A 19868-nucleotide genomic window follows, 5' to 3' on the forward strand; every position below is an offset into this window, starting at 1 on the left:
CCCTACATTATTCAGGCAGCACCCCACATTCAGGACTGCTCTAGTTAAAATTTGTTATACCACTGTATTTAGAACCATATATCCTCATCATTGTTATATTTTTCAAACATCTGTTGTTGGTTAATTGGTTAATCAATAATAATGTTTTAAATAGAGTTTACTGTAAAGAACTGACATATTTTTGCAAGAATACGCAGATATTTTGTATTTTCTACAATATCACAATGATTCAAAAAGGTCCTACTTATAATCACCACACCACCATGTCAAGGTTATGTCACTGTAGCTTAATTAGTAGGCCTACAACTCAATTCATTTCACAGGGATTATCATTAAACTGGAAAACGATGACAAAAAAATGATGATAAAAAAATGTTCAACAACAAATGACCACAACTCTTTTTTAATAAAATATGGCCTTGACCTTCTTATGAATAATTAATGAGGATAATTATTAAGTAATTCTTACTGGTACGATAAAATAAACAATCTATAGATAGGTCACATGAGGAATACATTTAATTAATGACGATATGACAATTAAGGATGAGTATGAAGAGCACTGCGGTGAGCATTGAAGCAAGGGGCGCGAGCCCGCTAAAAGCCATGTGCATAAAAATCATGGTGGCAGTAGAGAAAATAATCATTTGAAAGTACACCTACTACCATACGTCACATGCAGGGATGTAGTTATGGTGGGCGAGCGGCGGGCAGCGCCACCCACCCTTGGAGTTTTCCACCCAGTCAAAAGCTAATTTCATAGGCCTTCACCCACCTTTATTAGCCCACTTTTCCATCCTTAAATTCCACTCTTATTTTTTTTAGAGTTTACCAATGTTAACTGTATCACCCACCCAACATTTTAACCTCCTTGAAATCACCCACCCTTAGTTTTCTACAGCTAAAATGAATTCAACAGTCCATCTGTGACAGGGGTTCTCAACTAGGCCTAGGCTAGACCTATATCGCAGTAGGGGAAAAATGGTTAATTGAATAAACACTGAATAAATTTTACACAACCTTGGCATTACCTTACAGACGCGTGTGAATGCTTTTTATCTCGGTAGGAATAACTCGGGAGATCGCTCGGTTACAATTTGTTACTTTTTGTTAAATTTAACTTCACGTGTGAATCGGGTATAACATGAGAAAACCAGGAGACAAATCATTTTATAACATCTGGTTTTGAGATCAAAATATTTAGGCTCAGAAACTCTTCTGTTTATTTTAGTTCCTTTCTACTGTACCTGCTAATGTGAATTTGTTATGGGAAACACAGTATGATTTACAGTAAAATTTTTTAGCATAGAATTGTCTTCAATTTGAAGGTTCTGACGACCAAGAAAATGACTTGAATAGTACAGTGAGATATAAGGACAAAATGTAGTCAATTATCATATAAATGTTGAGTAGCCTAGTGGTAAGGCAAGGGCACCGTTAATTACAATTACCTTAACACTGAGACCGTGCTTGCCCTAGGTTCACTTTGTAGCCTTCTCAATTCAGGACTTGGTCCAGAGACCTATGGGGTCCAGGGAAAAAGCTCTTTTAGGGGGTCAGTCAGTCTTTTGGGGAGAGGGGGGTCAGTCAGTCTCTATAAGAGCTAAAGCATCCGAGAATGTACATGGTGAATTTCATTTTCATTTTGATGATTTTTTAATGCCAAGAAAGGTGGTTTGGGTAATATTAGAGTGAGTAGGATATTAAAGCGTCCAAAGCATCTGAACTCCACTATGTTCAAGACAGAACTCCAATATTTTCATGGCTATAGCACAAATGGTCAAAAGTTGCATTCTCAGACCAAAATTTGACTGTGTAACTTTGCTTTTTCAAAATTCAAAGGGCCACAGCTAGTTGGGCCCCTCACCTGAACCTGATCTTGTGATATGAAACTTATCACAACCTAATACTATACATTTTGCCAAGTAATAAAAAATAATGTCTAGTTTATGTATGTGCTCATAATTCATTTACTGCATTAAAAAACATTTAGGCCTTATCACTTTATCATTAAAGATACTGTCATTGAATTGTGATTTTAAATTTAAGTCAAAAAATTTTTTAGTTAATTGATGTAATGTACATTAAGTGTATTTCAATGTTTCTATGGAACAGCAATGATTACTTAACAATTTCTGTTTATATGTTTCAGTGAAATTAATTACAAAGCTGGCTTATTCTAAGAAATCATTAAAAATAAAGGAAAAAACTGCTCCATAATGTGTGTGATTGAGTCAATAATATTAATAATATGAGTATTTAATTTACACACATCCGTTGGGAATTAGAAATTCTGGGATTTCTGAACTCAATCTAATATTTCATATTTATATTTGGTTTATTCATTAAAAAAAATTGACATAGCAGTATGAAATCACTGATTTACAAAAACAGCTGAACATAAAATGCACATACTTTAATACAAATGGATACAAAACTCACACAATGGACAAATTACAAGAAAAAGGGAACTAAAAAACCACACATAGTAGTGATCATTATAAAAATACTTTGATTTAATTGATACAAAAAGGAATCACATTATTACCACATTAAAACTGTTAAGATAATACACATTTATGAAAATTAATAAAAAATTAGATTGCACATTTCTTTACAGTGTATATAAAAAATAATAATACTGTAATAATTTGAATATTTATTAAGCACTCTTACACAGATGGTCTCACTGCGCTATTAGAAAATAGAATTTTAAAAGGCGAGTTTTGCGAACAGTTTACAGAACAGTCTTACAGTGAATCACAAATTTGCTAAATACTGTATCTAACTAAAAATACTAATTAAATTTGATATTCCTACTGTATAGTAGTATAGGGGCGAGTGGGATTTAGCTGTAATAAAATTTACAAAAATCAGGCCCGTATCCAGGGGGGTTTTATGGTTCAGGAGAACCCCCTTTTCTAGCAAACTCCCCCCTTTTCTAGCAAACTCCCCTCTTTTATGGCGAATCCCCTCTTCAAATTTCCCAAATAAGTCCTCCAACCCAACTGATGCACTGCAGATCCACCCAGACACAGATGTTTTCAAACATACAGCTTTTATAGCATTATTTAGACCCATAAAGCACAAAAATCCTCTTGCTTTGGGGGTTTTGCCAAGCTCACCGGCCCAGAAAACCCCCCACCCTTGGAAGGACCTGGCTACAGGCCTGAAAATTTCCATATAATTCTAAAAATCTTTATGCAAGAAATTATAACTATCAGTAGAAGCACGTACATAATTATGTGCCATAAATGCAGCTAAAAAATTGTTAGATTTGTTGATGATTGCTGAATTGACATAGGAACGCGCTCCCTCAGGTGTTCCGGCTTACCCCACCTATGGGGTTAGTTGAAACATGGCATGGGGTTAGTTGAAACATGCAGTAGTGCTGAAATAGTAAAACATTTAAAACTACTGTAACTAGGTTATGCATTAAAGGTATTTTATGGGTCTAAAAAATGCTATAAAAATGTTCAAAATAGGTCTGCAGCAAAACATTCCATCTGAGTCTAGGTGGGTCTGCAATAGATTAGTTGGATTAGAGGACTATTTAGGGAAATTCAAGGGCGAGGGTGATTTGATAGACAAGAGGGTGGATGGCTATGATTAAATCTGACCATATTATGCAAGACTTTTTTTATACCTTGTTTTAGCGAACCAGCCAACTGCAAATATTAATGATTTTGAATAAAAATAAAATAAATTTTTTGCTAATTAGTACACGCGCCACCATGTAAAAGTGGAAATTTCAGAAAAAATTAAGTTTTTCTTAATTTTTATTATGCCCTTTGCTGCCTTGAAATCACCAAAGATAAGTTATGTATCTTTCATCCTAATTATATAAATCTGAAGCATTTAACCATCCTATTGTACATTCACCAGTGAAATTTTATTTTTGTTTTCTCCTCCATCTGGATGTTTTTGGCAAATCTATTTACTAAATAAGAAAACAAAATTTTATTTTTATTTTCATTCTGCCCTCCTCCGATGATCTTTAAAAAAAATAAGTACGCGAAACAAGGAATAAAGGAAGTCTCGCCTTAGGTGGTAGTGGAACTAACAAATTTATATTACTTATGTCCTAAAATGTCAATGTTAGAACAAACCCCGCGTTTCAACTAACCCACTTTCTCCTATTTTGAAGTTAATTCAACCATGGAGTTCTTTCCTCAATGATTCAACCACCCTTCTATCCTAATCCAATTCTACTGTCATAAGGATTCATAGTATTCCCACTGGATATTCTCACTGGATTATAATTTCCATATTTCACTGTGATCATATACCGGGAAGGTCTTGCCGGGTAGTTTTTAATCTGAAAGTATTCACATTCCTCCTGGATTAGAGTTTATTCCCAAGTCTGTCTGTCGTGGTGTCTGTCTTTCTCAGATACTAACAATTAAACACTAATAATAGGCCTAAGGACCAAATATATAGTAGATAAACAGTATTCTACCAAAAACCGAAAGGTCCACTGATTAATCTCAGATAAGAAAGTATAATACATACTCCAGGTATTGAAATACACGCCATTGTGTTGGGATTCAATATTTCGACATTAATTATGTCATCATCAGTATTCTACCATAGCCTCATTTTGGACTTCAAGGATAAACTACAGACAGAAGATCTGTCACTCTCAATTATGAATGTTAATTAACTGAGCCATTATGCTTTTTGTAAACCATTTGCTTATTAGGCTATGTTCACACACACGGCGTAAGGCCGGCTTAAGCCTGGCGTAGCGTACGCCTTTGTGTGTGAACTAGGCAGTGGCGTTGTTAAAGCCACTCACTACGCCACGTCCTTGGCGTTATTAACGCTACCTGCAGACCCCAGATTAGCTAACGCCACAGAGCTAACGCCAGTGATGCTTGAATGATTTGACCTCATTTCAAGAGATTGACCAATCACGATTGCAATATATTAGCTACTTTGGTCTCTTTTCTGTCCTCTCTATAAATGAAATGGTAAAGGGGTTCCTGTTTTATTGCATTTTACTTAGTTATAATGTATATGATTTATTTATTGTGTTTTGTAAGATATTTTAACCATTTAGACTGTCTATTAATACATGCAACATCAATAATGCTAGCTGAAAAATCAAAAGTAAAATTGTTCATTTAAAATACAATAATCATATAAGTTCACTTCGAACAATTCACAGATTTAATGATGCAATGTTAATTTTACTACTGTCAACACGCACATTATTTAAAACTGAAAACTATTCCACATAGGCCTATATTACTGCTAGTTTAACGAACGCCGTTTGTGTGAACACTTTGGAATTTTAATCCGTGGATTAGCTTACGCCTGGCGTAAGCCACGCCAGTCTTATGCCGTGTGTGTGAACATAGCCTTTATACACTCAGTTCAGTGTATACAACCACTTCAAAAAAGTGACCTACTGTAACCACTGATTACAGCCAACATTGTACATTAGATACTATATTAATATTATTATACAAGTAAATTGAGAAACTTAATTTAATGAGTTATACAAATACAACTGCAGAAAATTACCCTCTTTTCAACAGAAAATGTCAAAACATTGAATTATATTTAAACGTTATTTCCAAATAATCAGTGTTGTTGGTTCAACACATAATTACTATAATATAAATATTACTATTATTAAAACATCATCAATTTTAAAAAGTATCCAATGTGAAGTCTAAATAATTTTAGTATAGCAATATGTAGTATCATTTCACAAAATGACAGTCCTTTATATTTAATCAAATTGATTAAACCACAGACCAAATTTTATCACATTACAAAGAGCAAATATTTGTATACTTTAAGATAGTTAATTCATAATTCAAAAATATATAATTAGTATTAAAGATATAAGAGATAACAATGAATAACAATTCAATTAGATACAGTGAATGTATTCCACATCTTAATAGCGAGCTGACGTCATGTTGATCATGGGTACAGCATCGAAATGAAGGCAATAATATTTATATCTGATACGTTAACTCTTAAAAATTATCGTATCCATTTTACACCAAAAAACCGCCTCCCTCGATAAACCTCACAAAAACCATTCTCAACAATAAACGTCCTGGGACATTTCATGTAAATACGGTATATGATTTCACAAAATGACAGTCCCTTATTTAATAAAATTGATTAAACTTGAATATTTTATCATTACAAAGAGCAAAATGCTGTCTCTTATACACATCTAGATGTGTATAAGAGACAGCTCTTACACAGATGGTCTCACTGCGCTATTAGAAAATAGAATTTTAAAAGGCGAGTTTTGCGAACAGTTTACAGAACAGTCTTACAGTGAATCACAAATTTGCTAAATACTGTATCTAACTAAAAATACTAATTAAATTTGATATTCCTACTGTATAGTAGTATAGGGGCGAGTGGGATTTATCTGTAATAAAATTTACAAAAATCAGGCCCGTATCCAGGGGGGTTTTATGGTTCAGGAGAACCCCCTTTTCTAGCAAACTCCCCCCTTTTCTAGCAAACTCCCCTAGATGTGTATAAGAGACAGGATTGTGCACTATTGTTTTAAAATCTGGACAAACTGTAAATTCAGACTCCAGATGGAAAAAATTTGTTGATATGATGTATTAAAAACTAATTAGGCCTATTCTAAGACAGAAAAAGTTGTTTGACTAAGAACTGGGGAACAGTGAATGAGATATAGATTTTTAAATATACTTTAAAAACTGGGGGAAAAGGTGTAAGAAAGGACAGTCAAAATTTGTTTTTCCTCCAGAGTCCGAATTTAACACTTACAGTATCACAATTATTTGATATATTCAGAGTAACGAAAGTTCAGGAAGATTGAGAACAAATGGGGATGTGATATTTCGAGTAATGTCTTTTTACCCAATCCACTGAGTGTGCTGATTTTTTTGTTATGATGGTGATGATAAATGCTGTCTCTTATCTAAAATGTCAATTTTTTTAAAATCTATTTTATTGCACTAAACTAACCTTTATATATCTACACACCATCCTATGCTGTTATTTTCCCCCTTTTTAATGTTAAAACAACACTTTTTAAGGATTTAAAGATAGTTTCTGCATGAGAAATGCCTGAAATCATAAACTTTGAAGGCTGATTTCTCATATATTGTTCTTTAAACTGCTGTATGTTTAAACGCTTGTAACTTCATAAGGAAATGTCCGATTTAAATGATTTTTTTACCATTTTATAGCTATTATTTTACTCTTTAACACTGCATTAATAACTCAAAATCGGTTTTTGCGACGAGTGACTGGTTTGGCTTGTCTTTGCCAAAAAAATCCTATTTAATAGGATTTTTTTCAAGCAGCAATGAAGGATTGAATTGAAATTTATCTGATCTTAACAGTTGTCATTTTGAGATAATTTTATTTTATTTTGTCTTCTTGTGTACACATTGCAAATCATCGATTTACAATTGCAGGTATAAAGCATACGTTTCACGTGCTAGGGTTAGTTGCAGGAAGTGTCATGTGAAGTCTGCTTTAAATTAAATCCTTTTTGTGATTAATGCCTTGTTACAGTATATTCCTCATTAAATCTAGGGCAGAAATAATACAGGGAAAATCCCTTAAAGTCAGGCTTCGGAGGAAAAAAAATTTTTGATATGTTGTAGAACTGATTTTTCTAAGACAGAAAAAAGTTGTTTGACGAAAAACTGGGGAACGGTGAATGAGATACAGATTTTTTAATATTTAAAAACTGGGGGTTTAAGGTGTAAAAATGGGCAGTTACGCCCCTTTTTCCCCAAGTTTTTAAACATATAAAAAAAAAATTTTCCTCCGGAGCCTGACTTTAAAATCAAACTTTATTTTATATATTTTTTTGGGGTGAGGGTGAACAATGTTGCTGAGGAGTTAAAAAAAAAAGAAAAAAAATTGTTTTTGTAAAACTGCTTCATTGATAAAATGAAATACAATTTATATGAAATTTTTTCAGTGTTTAGAACAGTTTGATGTTGAAAGGTCTCGAAAGCGCCGATGAGGGCAGCATAATAGAGGTAGTAGAGTATATTGGCCCTAACGGCCGCCCATACAAATGAGATATATTTATCAGCAAAAAGGATCAATCAATCAATCAGCCGGTATTAGAGCACTTTATTGGACCTAAAAAGATCTCTTAATCAATCAGACAAATGTTTCTAAAGCTTCCCATCTGAGCTAATAATAAAAATAATTGGTCCTAACTGCCGCCCATACAAAAAGAGAATGAAAAAAGATCTATTAATCGATCAGCCAGGCATTCTAGAGCTCCTCAATCAGCCAAGTGTTTCTAGAGCTTCTCATCGGAGCTAATGGCCTTAACGGCCGCCCATACAAAAAAAAGAATGAAAAAAGATCTATCAATTAGCCGGGCATTCCTAGAGCTCCTCATTGGAGCTAAAAACATGCAAAGATAATTTTTATGATCAGAACTTCTTGCCAGGTTTCGATTATGTTATGCAGATACTTGGTGTAATGTTAGACTCTCAAGTACTGTAGGTATGGTAAAAACTTTGCAAAATGCTGCGTTAACTGATCTATGCAACAGTTCAGCCTGTGTGTACAAAATAACATGATTTGACAGTGGAGAGGATTAATCATATTCATTTGCATGACAGTAGCTGGGCAACTTCAATCAAGCAAGTTCTTAATTTGCTGTTGAAGAGGAAATTATGATGAAGACATGTTTCCTTGTTACTCACAGGGCTGTAGTTTTTTTATCCTCCTACTTGGCCAGTCTTGCGAAAACTTGTCTATAGCGACACAAAACAATGATTTTTTAATCCTTTTTCCCATCCCAGTCTCTCTCCAAATCTTTGAGAACCATTAGTGATTCAAGCCAATATATTCAGCAAAATAAAAGACATAATGAAGACAATTTTTTTTATTGGCAGGAGATAATTCTCCCGTCTCACACTGGCGAATTCGGCAGAGCTATTGCGAACAAGCACTCAAATGTGGGCATAAATTTTCCCATTCAAATTTGTCTTGTGTAATTTTCCATCTAAATACGGCAGTCAACTAGCCTTTAATGTTAATTTAACATTAATTAAATATAAACTATACAATATCATTGTTGATGCTTACATGGATAGAAAACATGTATGAATGCAATGAATCCTGGTAGGAATATATCGGGAGATATCCATGTAACAATTTGTTACATTTTGTTACATTGTTTTTCATTTCTTTAGGCATGAGAGCCAAGGATATGCCAATAGGTAAACTTAATCACTGTCCTAAGTGGCATATCCATTAAACAACAGGGGACTTAATGGACCAGTACACTGGGGCCCCCCCCCCCTTAATAAAATTCTCTCATATAAATCCAGCAAGTCTTGTGCTGCATACAAATCATATAGTAATTTTCTGTCATCAAATCCTTCAAGCATCGTCTACTAATCTTTTGGGCCTTGTTTTGTCCCCATAAAAAATCAGACCATTAGCCGTACTACTGTGTTTGCCGATAAAAGTCTTGCAGACCTTGATTTAGACGGTGTTAAATGCTTTCTACCCGGAAATCTTGTGGATTGTGTTCACGCTTTTTTGAGTAAAAATCTTGAGGACTTTAGAATTGGCCCATACATACTTTGCAGACTTTTGACATTTGGACAATGATGGGAAACCTCAGAAATCTGTAGACAATCTTTCACACAGGAGGTACATTATCTTGCGGAGCTTTTCCACAAATCTTGTGGGCTTTGTCTACAACAAATCTCATGGCCCTTAAAAAGCATTATAAGTCTTACCATGTTTAGTACCAGTGAAAATTGGATCAGAATGAGAAACAGTGTTCATTTTTTTGCTTACCTATTTGTCGTGCTGCTTTGGTCTGGGTAGCTACTTCACCAACCTTCATCAGGCAGTCCATGTAGGCCTTAGCTGAGGCCGAAACATCTGAAATAAAATGATAATCAGTGAATTCACATGTGCTTTAGAGTAGCCTACAGTGAAAATTTTCAGTAAATCTCACTTTAAATTAAACTCCACTAAATTAAATACAACGCTCTTTTTTATATGAAGCAAAATATGCATATCACTAGCCAAAACATTTTGTTAGCCTAATGCGTAGCCTAAAAATATAAAGTACTACTTTGCAATACATTGTGACATGACTTTTTCAACAGGCACTAATAAATAAGAAGCGCCTTGTTTTCAACTTTTTAACAATATCTCCGAACAAGGAAAAATGAAAATTCCTATTACCATAGTTGAGTAAAGTGTATGTACATTGATTTTGAAAATACGGAATGAGAGAAATCCTGTAATATTTATGAAGATTGAACCTAGCACATTGGGACTGAAAGTCAAACACTATAAACAGTAGACCAGAGCTTTATAGTTAGAATTACAGTGACTGTTATAGCTCTCACAATATTTTTAAAAGGAGGTCAGTTCTTCTGTATGCCATTACACTTCCTTGATATTACATGCTACCTCATACTGTAAATCTGCAGTTCCATATAAGCAATCAAACATAATTTACATAATTAGCTTTATCAAGGCCTGAAACAAAGAAATCAATTTTTGATGCATCGATAGCAGTCTCTATTTTTCCTAAGGCTGCGGCTGATCGCCCATTTAACGACAGCTCTAAAGTCAGCTCACATAGTATTTAAAAACAGGAATGATGTCGATAAATTTGGTATAATAATACATATCCAAGGAATTTAACAGATTATAATTCCAAGACCCCTCTAATTCGAGACCACTTTTCCGAAGACCCAAAAAACAATCTTCAACCCTTTAACACAAATATAGCCCTCTAATTGCAGACCAACCCCGAGACCACCCCAAATGTTCAGGAACTAAAGGTGGTCTCGAATTGGAGGGCAAACCGTACAGGGGTAAACACAGGAACAATGGCTTTCAATAGTTGGTTGAGTGGATAAAAACTCAAAACTTTTCATTATAGGCCTATTTGAATTACACTGTAACATACTATTAAGATTATATAAAACAGAATTACTATAGGGTGCTTCGTAAGCTTGAAGCCAATCATCCGTTAGATTTATCCAGTGTGAAATGCTTTAAGGATGTTCATTAAAAGTCCGAAAATATTCCTGTGAAATCCATGAGTGGAGAAATTGAAAAAAATTTTTTTTATTCGATTTAAAAAATACATCTTTTCAAATTATTGGAATTTTTTCCTTATGGTTTTTTTTTGTTTTAAAAAACTAGAACAATTTTACTATGGAACCAGATAAATTTATTCAACATATCTTTTAAAAGTAGTTAGCTTACTGTATCACATATGAAAGATGCTATAAATAGACTGTGATGTACAATCCAATTTGCAAAAATAAATAAAACAACCTTAAAAAAAAAAATCTTCGTAATGAAGGAAATTCTCAGGAGTTATATGTCACATTATTATTACCGGACGCTCAATTGGAATGACTCAAGTATTAACGTTTTATGATTTGAGTCATTGGATTGGCGACTACAATGCCTAAGCTGCGACTATTTCTCTACCTTGTTTTAAAGCCAACTTTCTTTTTAATAAAAGATTTTCAGAAGAAAGCAGAAACAAAATAAAAATAGAATTTCATTTCCTCATTCAGCAAACTGGATTTGCCGAAAACATAATGAATGCAGTGTGAGAAAACAATGAAATTTTATTGACAAATGAAATAATGCGTGTCAGAGAAAAAAAGTAGAGAGCTCTTGGGTACTTGCTCAAAATCCCATCATGTAAAAATATGTTGTTGCCAAGTAAACAGTTCAGTAATCTTGTTGATAAAGGCTTTGCATTTGTGGCAAGGACAAGCCAAACCAGTCACTCATTGCAAAAAAGGTTTAAACAGTAAAATGAGAGCTATAAAATGGTAAAAGAATCAGTTAAATCTGACATTTCCTCATGAAATTACAAGCGTTTAAACATACAGCTGTTTAAAGAACAATTTTTGAAAAATCAGTCTTCAAAGTTGATAATTTCAGGCATTTTTTAGGCAGAAACCATCACCAAATTGTCAACAAATTGTTGTTTAAACATTGAAAATGGGGAAAATAACATGATGTATAGATATATAAAGCTTTAGTTATAGTACAATAAAATAGAATTTTGACATTTCAGCATGTTTTTGGTCATTATCTCTGAAACATGAGTGATTGGTTTGGTTTGTCTTTGCCACATTTATTGTTTTCAATTTTGAAAAGAGATTTCATCGCAGTGGCAACCATGATAATAATTTTTTATTACAAAAAATGTCTTATTTTATCTTCAACTCGATTAATGGTATGTCAGTAAAACATGAAAAAATACAAACAATTGTTAACTTTGAACAGATGGTACAAGTATATTGTCATGATCTATAATATTATTTGAATGCAATAGTAGTAATTATTACATAGTTTAGATTCAGTTATGGAAATGCTTTCAGTTTCAGACACTGAGGAATAAAATGTCTAATATATTTACCTATAAAATGGAATAAAAATTAAACAAGGAATATTACAAACAAACATATTAAATTAGTACTAAACACGAAGACCACAATGCTTGTACCTGGAAGATCTACACATGCTTTTAGGTAATTTTACTGATTCATTTACGTTTGTGTCGGAAATAATTTCATTCACTGAGGGATGGGGTTATGGCATTAGGGTAAGGAGTTTGACTTTAGGTGAGATGGTCAAGAGTTCATACTTTAATAGATAAGCAGTGGCTGGTCAATGTGGTGACTATTTGTAGGAAGAAACAGACAGGATAGTGACTTATCAATGTCGATAATTAGCAGAACAGTGATAAAAGCATTTCACGACTTCAGTTTTTGTATGAAATTATCTGTAGCATGCAACAAAAGCCTTAGTGCAACTTTCCACCCTTGGTTTGGATTAGTTCGAACCTACTATCGGCAAATCGTTTGACAATGATTAACAATAATTTGGGAGTTTTTACACATATTCGCTTCAATTTTCCCAAGCCGATTTTCTCCACTTGCATGAAATTGAGCAATTTTTTTTAGAAACTTAAGTTTGCTAGAAATTGAGAAATAGACATCAGAAATAAGTGGCTTCAATAAAATGCATACACAGCAGTTTTTCCAAGTTACAGAAAAGGTAAATTTTAAATTTGAAAACCATGGTAGCTTTGAAGTACCCCTTGCTCCCCCCCAAAAAAATCATGCTCAAGCAGTTAAATATCACCTAAAATCACCTTATTTTGGGAGCAAGCATCTCCTCTCCTAATCATCGAGGCCCCCCCCACTTCACCTTTGTGCCCTATCTTGCCCCTACCATTTCAGGACTCCTTGGTACGCCACTGACTATAGCTCTTGTAATGCTAAATAAATGGTTAGTTGTTCAAGATTATTTTTTTTCCAGGCATAATTTTCATATTTCAACTTTGATCGCAATTAAGTGGTGGTACTTAAGGTAAGTAGAGTACAGTATACACACTTGATTTAATGATCTTGACAATGTGAACATAATCAACTAGTCCTTATCAGCTAAGAGTAATGTAATAGTACAATACAAGGGGCTAAGAGGCTGATAACAGATCATTACAATCACCTTATAACATTAGGTCAAACATTCAAACACACAGAAGTACTGTAGAAAACAGTACTGCAACAGTACTGTAGCCTAGTTATTGGCCACCTACTGATATGCATGCATACATTCATTGTTCATAATGATGCTTAAATTTCTCACGAAAATTCACTTGTGAAATTAAGGAGAAGAGTTCCCATAAAGAAAAACAAAGATAAGATCTATTCTACTGTAGAACCTAAAAAGAAGGGTTTATTTGTTTGTTTATTTATATATTATTGAGGGGGTAACAAAAAGGTAATCACAAGTGGAGATATCATATTTATTAGAGCTTCAAAGGAGGCCCTTTGAAACATCATAAAGAATTTAGGCTTCTTTTATTTACTGGTAATATATATTTTTTTAAAGTTGACCCAAATTTTTGAGATTTTGGGTAAACCAAGCTTGGGAAACACAGAATATTCTTAATTTTAGCCTATTTATACAAATTAATATTTTGTAATTGTCGAAATGTCACTCAAGGCTCAAGAATGTCACCAATTTAATGAAATGAGTAGCCTATTAAAAAGCAATTAAGTCTTGCAAATTAGTAAATTACATCCGGACTTTACCATGTGCTATACAGATTGTTCTATTATCAGATAACTAGCAGAGTTATGTGTACACTACCTGCATAATGTGTGAAAATTTGTTTAGATAAAGAATGTTTGTGATGCAACAACCCACACAATGATCAAATGATGGTTGACCCACTCATGAAGTACGTATAACCTACCTATATTTATTGCTGAAGTTTCAATATTCACAGGAAATCACTAAGGGAATAGTGATATTGAAGTCAAGATAATAAACAATATCAGTGAAAAATCACTTGTTGGTCATGGGCAGAGATTTGTTTTGAAAGGTGGGGGGGGGGCAATCCACAAAATCTGAGGAATAGTACACCTAGATGGCTGGTAATGACACGCTTATAAGTAAAATACATCAACATGTACTCCAACTGTACAGCGACCTGGGTCATTTATGCAGTTCATTTCAACAATTTTCAGGCATCTTCTTGACTAAACTTACATTGCGGTCGAAGCGAATTTCTTTTAAAAAATGTTCCTCATCCAAATGAATGGAGGGGATGGAAGAAAGGATGAATATATCACAAACTGACCACACTAATTTATACTGGCAACACCTGTATTTTGTGCTCAAGAATTCATAATTATATGTATTCTCACCAAACAATAAACAAATTTAAACTCCCTAATAATTATTTTGAATAATTCACATGTTTGTAATACTCTTACTAGAAAGGCTAAGCTGATAACAGATTACAAGGGTACAGAATTCAGTTCGTAAGTAAATATTTGGAATGAGATTGTATCAAACTTCAAATAAAAAGTGTATGAATATTTGTTTACGTGTCCTTTATTCACTGTCATATAATACTTTAATACAATGGTTAATAATTATGGTTTAGTATTTCTATAGCAACTAAATGCCTTCTACAGTAAACAATATAAAATTGAAAGTTTCTTTGGATTATAACACACAATGGATTAAATTAAAGGAAATTCTGAAAATGCCTGTTGCTGGTTTTATTTTTTTACAGAGGGACTATCAACATCCTTTCATTTAACAAAGCTTATTAACAACAACAAAGCAGGATTTGTATAGCGCATAACTGAGGTCTCTATGTGCTAGAATGCAAAAAAATAAATAAATAACACTAACTACTCATTTTTTCACTAAAGGTGAAACTAGGCCCCGCAGGACACCATTGCGGTATTTCCGAGTAGAGGTTTTGGGGAAGTGATTTGCAAATAAAGTCAAGAATTAAAGAAAATTAAAAATATGAATTAATGAATGTCTCAGTGATAGATTTTAATAAATAATGTGTGTATATAATACTTTAGTTGTTATTATATCAAATTTTAAATATTATAAATAATTATACTTTGTGATGACTCGGTTATGATTATTAAATTTATATCTTCACTTTTTTATAATCAATTATTATTACATTCATTACACATTTACGCCTGACCAGTTAACTACAGTAAGCTTTTGGCATAGAGGTAATGATTTTGAGCATGAGGCTGGTCTAAATGCCCTTGGGCAAGGCACTTTGTCCATGTGTGTTTCTCTTCAGGTCCCCGGAGAAGATATGGTTACCTAGTAGGAAGTGAATGATGTGGAGTGAATCACTGTCATGGTCTGGTGCTGAGTGAGCCGCATGACTTGAGGTGTGCTAAGATTTGCTTCCTTATATTTTTGTACATTATTTATCAATATTCTTGTGTCATAAAAATATAATATGATTGCAAATAAAAGGGATGAAGAATAGACCTACTACTACAGTATAGACATTCATCACAACTTTTTTCAGGCCATTCAGGATCTCATGCTCAGACAACAAACCAATATTTTTCTCAGAACAATATTTTTACATCCGGTTACATACATACTACTGACTATTAGAATAGATTACTGTAATTATTTTAATAAACATTACTAAAATATTATCTTAGGCTACCAACTAATATTACTTGTGTATCCTTGATTTTCTTTACCATTACAATGGAACTTATCAGTTAGCAAATAACACACTGTACAAATCAGATAATAAACAGTGTAACTGTAATAAACATCTGTCCTTCTAGATGCATTTCTGATTAGCATTATGAACACCACCAAACAATGTAGAATAAACACCACCATATCAACAGTGTCTCATGATTGTCATCCAGCTCACATTTTTTGATTGCCTCACACTGGGCTGAAAATAAGTAAGTGAATGTGAGGCCTTTTGTGTGAGGCATGAACAATTTTTCTTGACATTTTTAAAATATTAATCATTTGAAATATTAATTATCTCCCTAATTATCATTCATCAACTGCTCAAATATTTAATTATAAAATTTATTATTAAAAATTGGCAATCATTTTACCACCATGTCTTTGACATCCTCCCATGTCTTTCACCAGCAGGAGTTGTGAACACATGAGGTAAGTAGATTTGCACATGTACAGTACCACAAACCATAAAGCACAGTTTGGTTTAAATTTACTGGTCATGTGACAAAACAGGTTGCAAAACTTTGGGTCACAATTATAAATAATGGCATATATACTGTACACAATTGTAAAAATCCAGACAGAGGGAATATATGCCCTCTGTCCTCCCGCTAATAAAGGTACTGCCAGTAATACACCCATATTTTTTTTTTTTTTAATGTAAAGATATACATCAATTATCAAACACAATGGTAGGCCAAAATATACAGTGTTTTGATTTGGAATAGAAACACAATTATTAGATTGCAGACCTATTAAAAATACAATAAAATTTCATTTTCATTTGGTTATAAATAATCAACTTTCACAAAATACACTACAGGCCATCAGTCTCTGTATTTCTTCTTATTTCATGTTGCATTTTTTAGTTGGCGCATTAATAAATATTTCATCCTCTCATTTGCATAATGCTCAATGTACCGTTATAAACCTTCGATGTGCATAGACTCTGTCAGAGAAAACGCTGCACGGCAGTTAATCACTGAAATCACTGAATGTAAATCTCAATTACTGTAGACGCGAAGAATTAAAATGAGAGACAGAAATTAGGTCATGAGATAGCAGCTTAGAAAACACAAGATTTTGAGATCCAATTTTATAGATTATATTTTGAAATAAGGTCTTCCTCCAATTAAAAGACCACTTTTGAGACCAGGGCTTTCATGGTCTTTTGCAACTTTGGTCTCTAATTAGAATAATAAAGATAAAAAATACATACTCCAAGTATCAAAATGCATGCCATCATGCATTTAGATACTTGTGGTATGTATTATCCCTGTCTCTTATACACATCTAGATGTGTATAAGAGCCAGCAAAAAGAAGAGCCCAAATTATTATTTTTTGTCTGTCAGTCAATTATTTTCAGAACACTGAATCTGAACACTGAATTTTTAACATAATATTTCAGTTTCTATTAGAAATTGCATTGAAGTTAAAAAAAAAAGAAATCAAAACAATAAAAATTGAGACAGCAGAGGATGGGAAAAAGAAACTAAATTTGTAACGTCGCCTAATTGCCAGAATATTTTGGAGTTACACGTCCCCCTCTGATTAAAGATCTCCCAATTAAAGAAACACCTCCAAATAAAGATCACTTTTCCGTGATTCAATGTCTTTTTCTTTAATTATTCTAATTAGAGACCAAAGCTGCTAAATGCAATGGAAACTCCGGTCCTAAAAATGGTGTTTAATTGGAGGGAGTCTTGTAGTTCTGAAGGGGAAAAAAAGCTTGCTACCTGCTTGATTACATATACATAGAGTACAAGGGGTGTATCCAGAATTTTTCAACCGGGGGTGGGGCTGGGTCACATAATATATTCAGTTTAGTTAAGTGAGTAGTGCTAATTTCAATATTTGCATTGGAATTCAATGGAAAAATAGGGAAGCATGTGCCCCCTGAGCCCTCCCCCCCCCCTTACTGGATCTGTGCCTGCAGTACAGTATGTAAACAATTAGCAAAACAAGTGACAGTTCCAGTGAAAGCAATACTGTAGTGTTAATAAATAACTTAAGTAACAACAAAGCTAAAGTATAGTACATTGAATGTGTTGCATACACTCTTTGTCTTTAAGTGTACAATTATCTCATATTTCTTTAATGTAGGTACTTTTACGTACATTTTATTACATTGCATATTAAATGCAGCTTTTCATTGCATTCATCATATCAATTGCACGAACAGTATAGAATCAATACAATCCAAGAGGACATATGAAACTCCACAATGTTTCCATTTTATGAACAAAAAAACATCAATATAATATCTTATTGCCTGTGATCATATTTTCCTTGATATTTTGCAGTCCGATTACTTTCCTAACTCTAAATTTCAATTTAAGTTTCTGTTTTTCTTTAATTAGTCAACATAAAGTTAAGACAACTACAGTATAATGAATCATTATGTGATGCTCTGTCTCTTCATGAGGCTTTCTTAGGCTCTGTACAGACTACTGTATCACCACCAATCTTTTGTGATGTGTCCATACAGTACATGTGCATCATGGTGTCATATTACACCCAAATATGGGCATATCACAATTATTTTTCGTATAAAAATTTGACAGTGTGGACAAAGCTCTTGGCAGCAATGCCGTATTCGACTGGTCATTCTTTGTTAAACTACCACCACCTGTGCAGTACAGTACTAATAAAATCCTACTTAACGAAGACTACCAGTCGAAATAGAAAACTGTAAGTACTTGATAAAACAAAATGGCTGCATAGTTACCACGATACACGCTGTCTAATCAAGATTGCTTCAGCTTTGGCAGTATGAGTTTTTCGTAAAAAAATGTTTTCATCCAGTTTTTGAATTCTGTTAGCCTACAATTATTTTTTTGACTTCATGTGGGTAAATATTATAATTTTTATTTTCTGAAATTCAATCTAAATTATATTAATGAAAATTTTGTTTCTAAACTTACCAATCGGCCATACTGTATTTGTTATGGTCAAGTGGATAACTTAACACTGATTGACACTATGGTTTACGTTAATTTTCGTTGTCAACAAAGTCTATTTTAGGAACCAGTCAAAGGACGATAATACTCAATGAAAACCGTAGTCAACGGAATGAACTAGTTGAACAAACCCATTATTTAAATCCAGGACCCTCGGAGTGAAATGTAAACAGCTAAAGGTCTACAACATTGCATTAAACAGTACATAAGCAAGGTATCTTACGAGATAATGATTAAAATGATGTATTAAAAAGTAGGTTGGGGGAATTAACAAAGTACAAGATTTGCATCTGGCTAATCTCACAGGGTTTTAACATCCCTCATTTGTTAGCCACATGTTCTTGTTTATTTCAGCCCCAGTTACTGTGAACATGAGGTTCCGTGTACTATAAGCGCTTCTGTATGGACGCTTTTAGTAAAAAACCATGCCTGCACACAATACTGCACAAGGACGCTTATTTACCTGGTTATTCGGTACCTGGATGCAAACTCTGTAAACTTTCCGAGGTTTTTTTTTTTATCATATGACTAACAACTCAACTTCTCATATTATAAGCATTATAACGAGACAACACAGTAAAGTATAATTTGACACTAAATGTTGATATCATATGCGACGGAAATTATTATTAAATGATAATACTTTAATACTAGATCTATTACTTACTTTGTAATGCTTTTTCATAGATTTTTCCAAAATGTAAAAGTTCCCTCAACTCAGGGTATAATCCTTCAATAAGACCCTGAAGAAAAGACAAAAAAAATATTTTCATTTCTTTATTTAAATTTGTATAAAATGGCACATGAAATTATGCATATAAACCATAGGAATCTAATTATGATTATTCAAAATATTG

General features: G+C 33.3%; 1 protein-coding gene across 3 annotated transcripts in view; it reads right to left on the reverse strand.

The window, feature by feature from the left end:
* Nucleotides 1-19868, reverse strand: part of LOC117108686 (brain-specific angiogenesis inhibitor 1-associated protein 2-like) — a 57572-nt gene that overhangs the window by 33422 nt on the left and 4282 nt on the right. For all 3 annotated transcript variants that reach the window (XM_033250793.1, XM_033250792.1, XM_033250794.1), the window contains exons 2-3: nucleotides 19679-19754; nucleotides 9799-9885 (exon numbers count right to left, since the gene is read on the reverse strand). In XM_033250793.1, the coding sequence (XP_033106684.1) occupies nucleotides 9799-9885; nucleotides 19679-19754 (163 nt within the window). The remainder of the gene's footprint in view (nucleotides 1-9798; nucleotides 9886-19678; nucleotides 19755-19868) is intronic.

Source organism: Anneissia japonica, unplaced genomic scaffold, assembly GCF_011630105.1.
Source record: "Anneissia japonica isolate Jap-2015-1 unplaced genomic scaffold, ASM1163010v1 scaffold1587_len1432017_cov164, whole genome shotgun sequence".
Taxonomy (NCBI): domain Eukaryota; kingdom Metazoa; phylum Echinodermata; class Crinoidea; order Comatulida; family Comatulidae; genus Anneissia; species Anneissia japonica.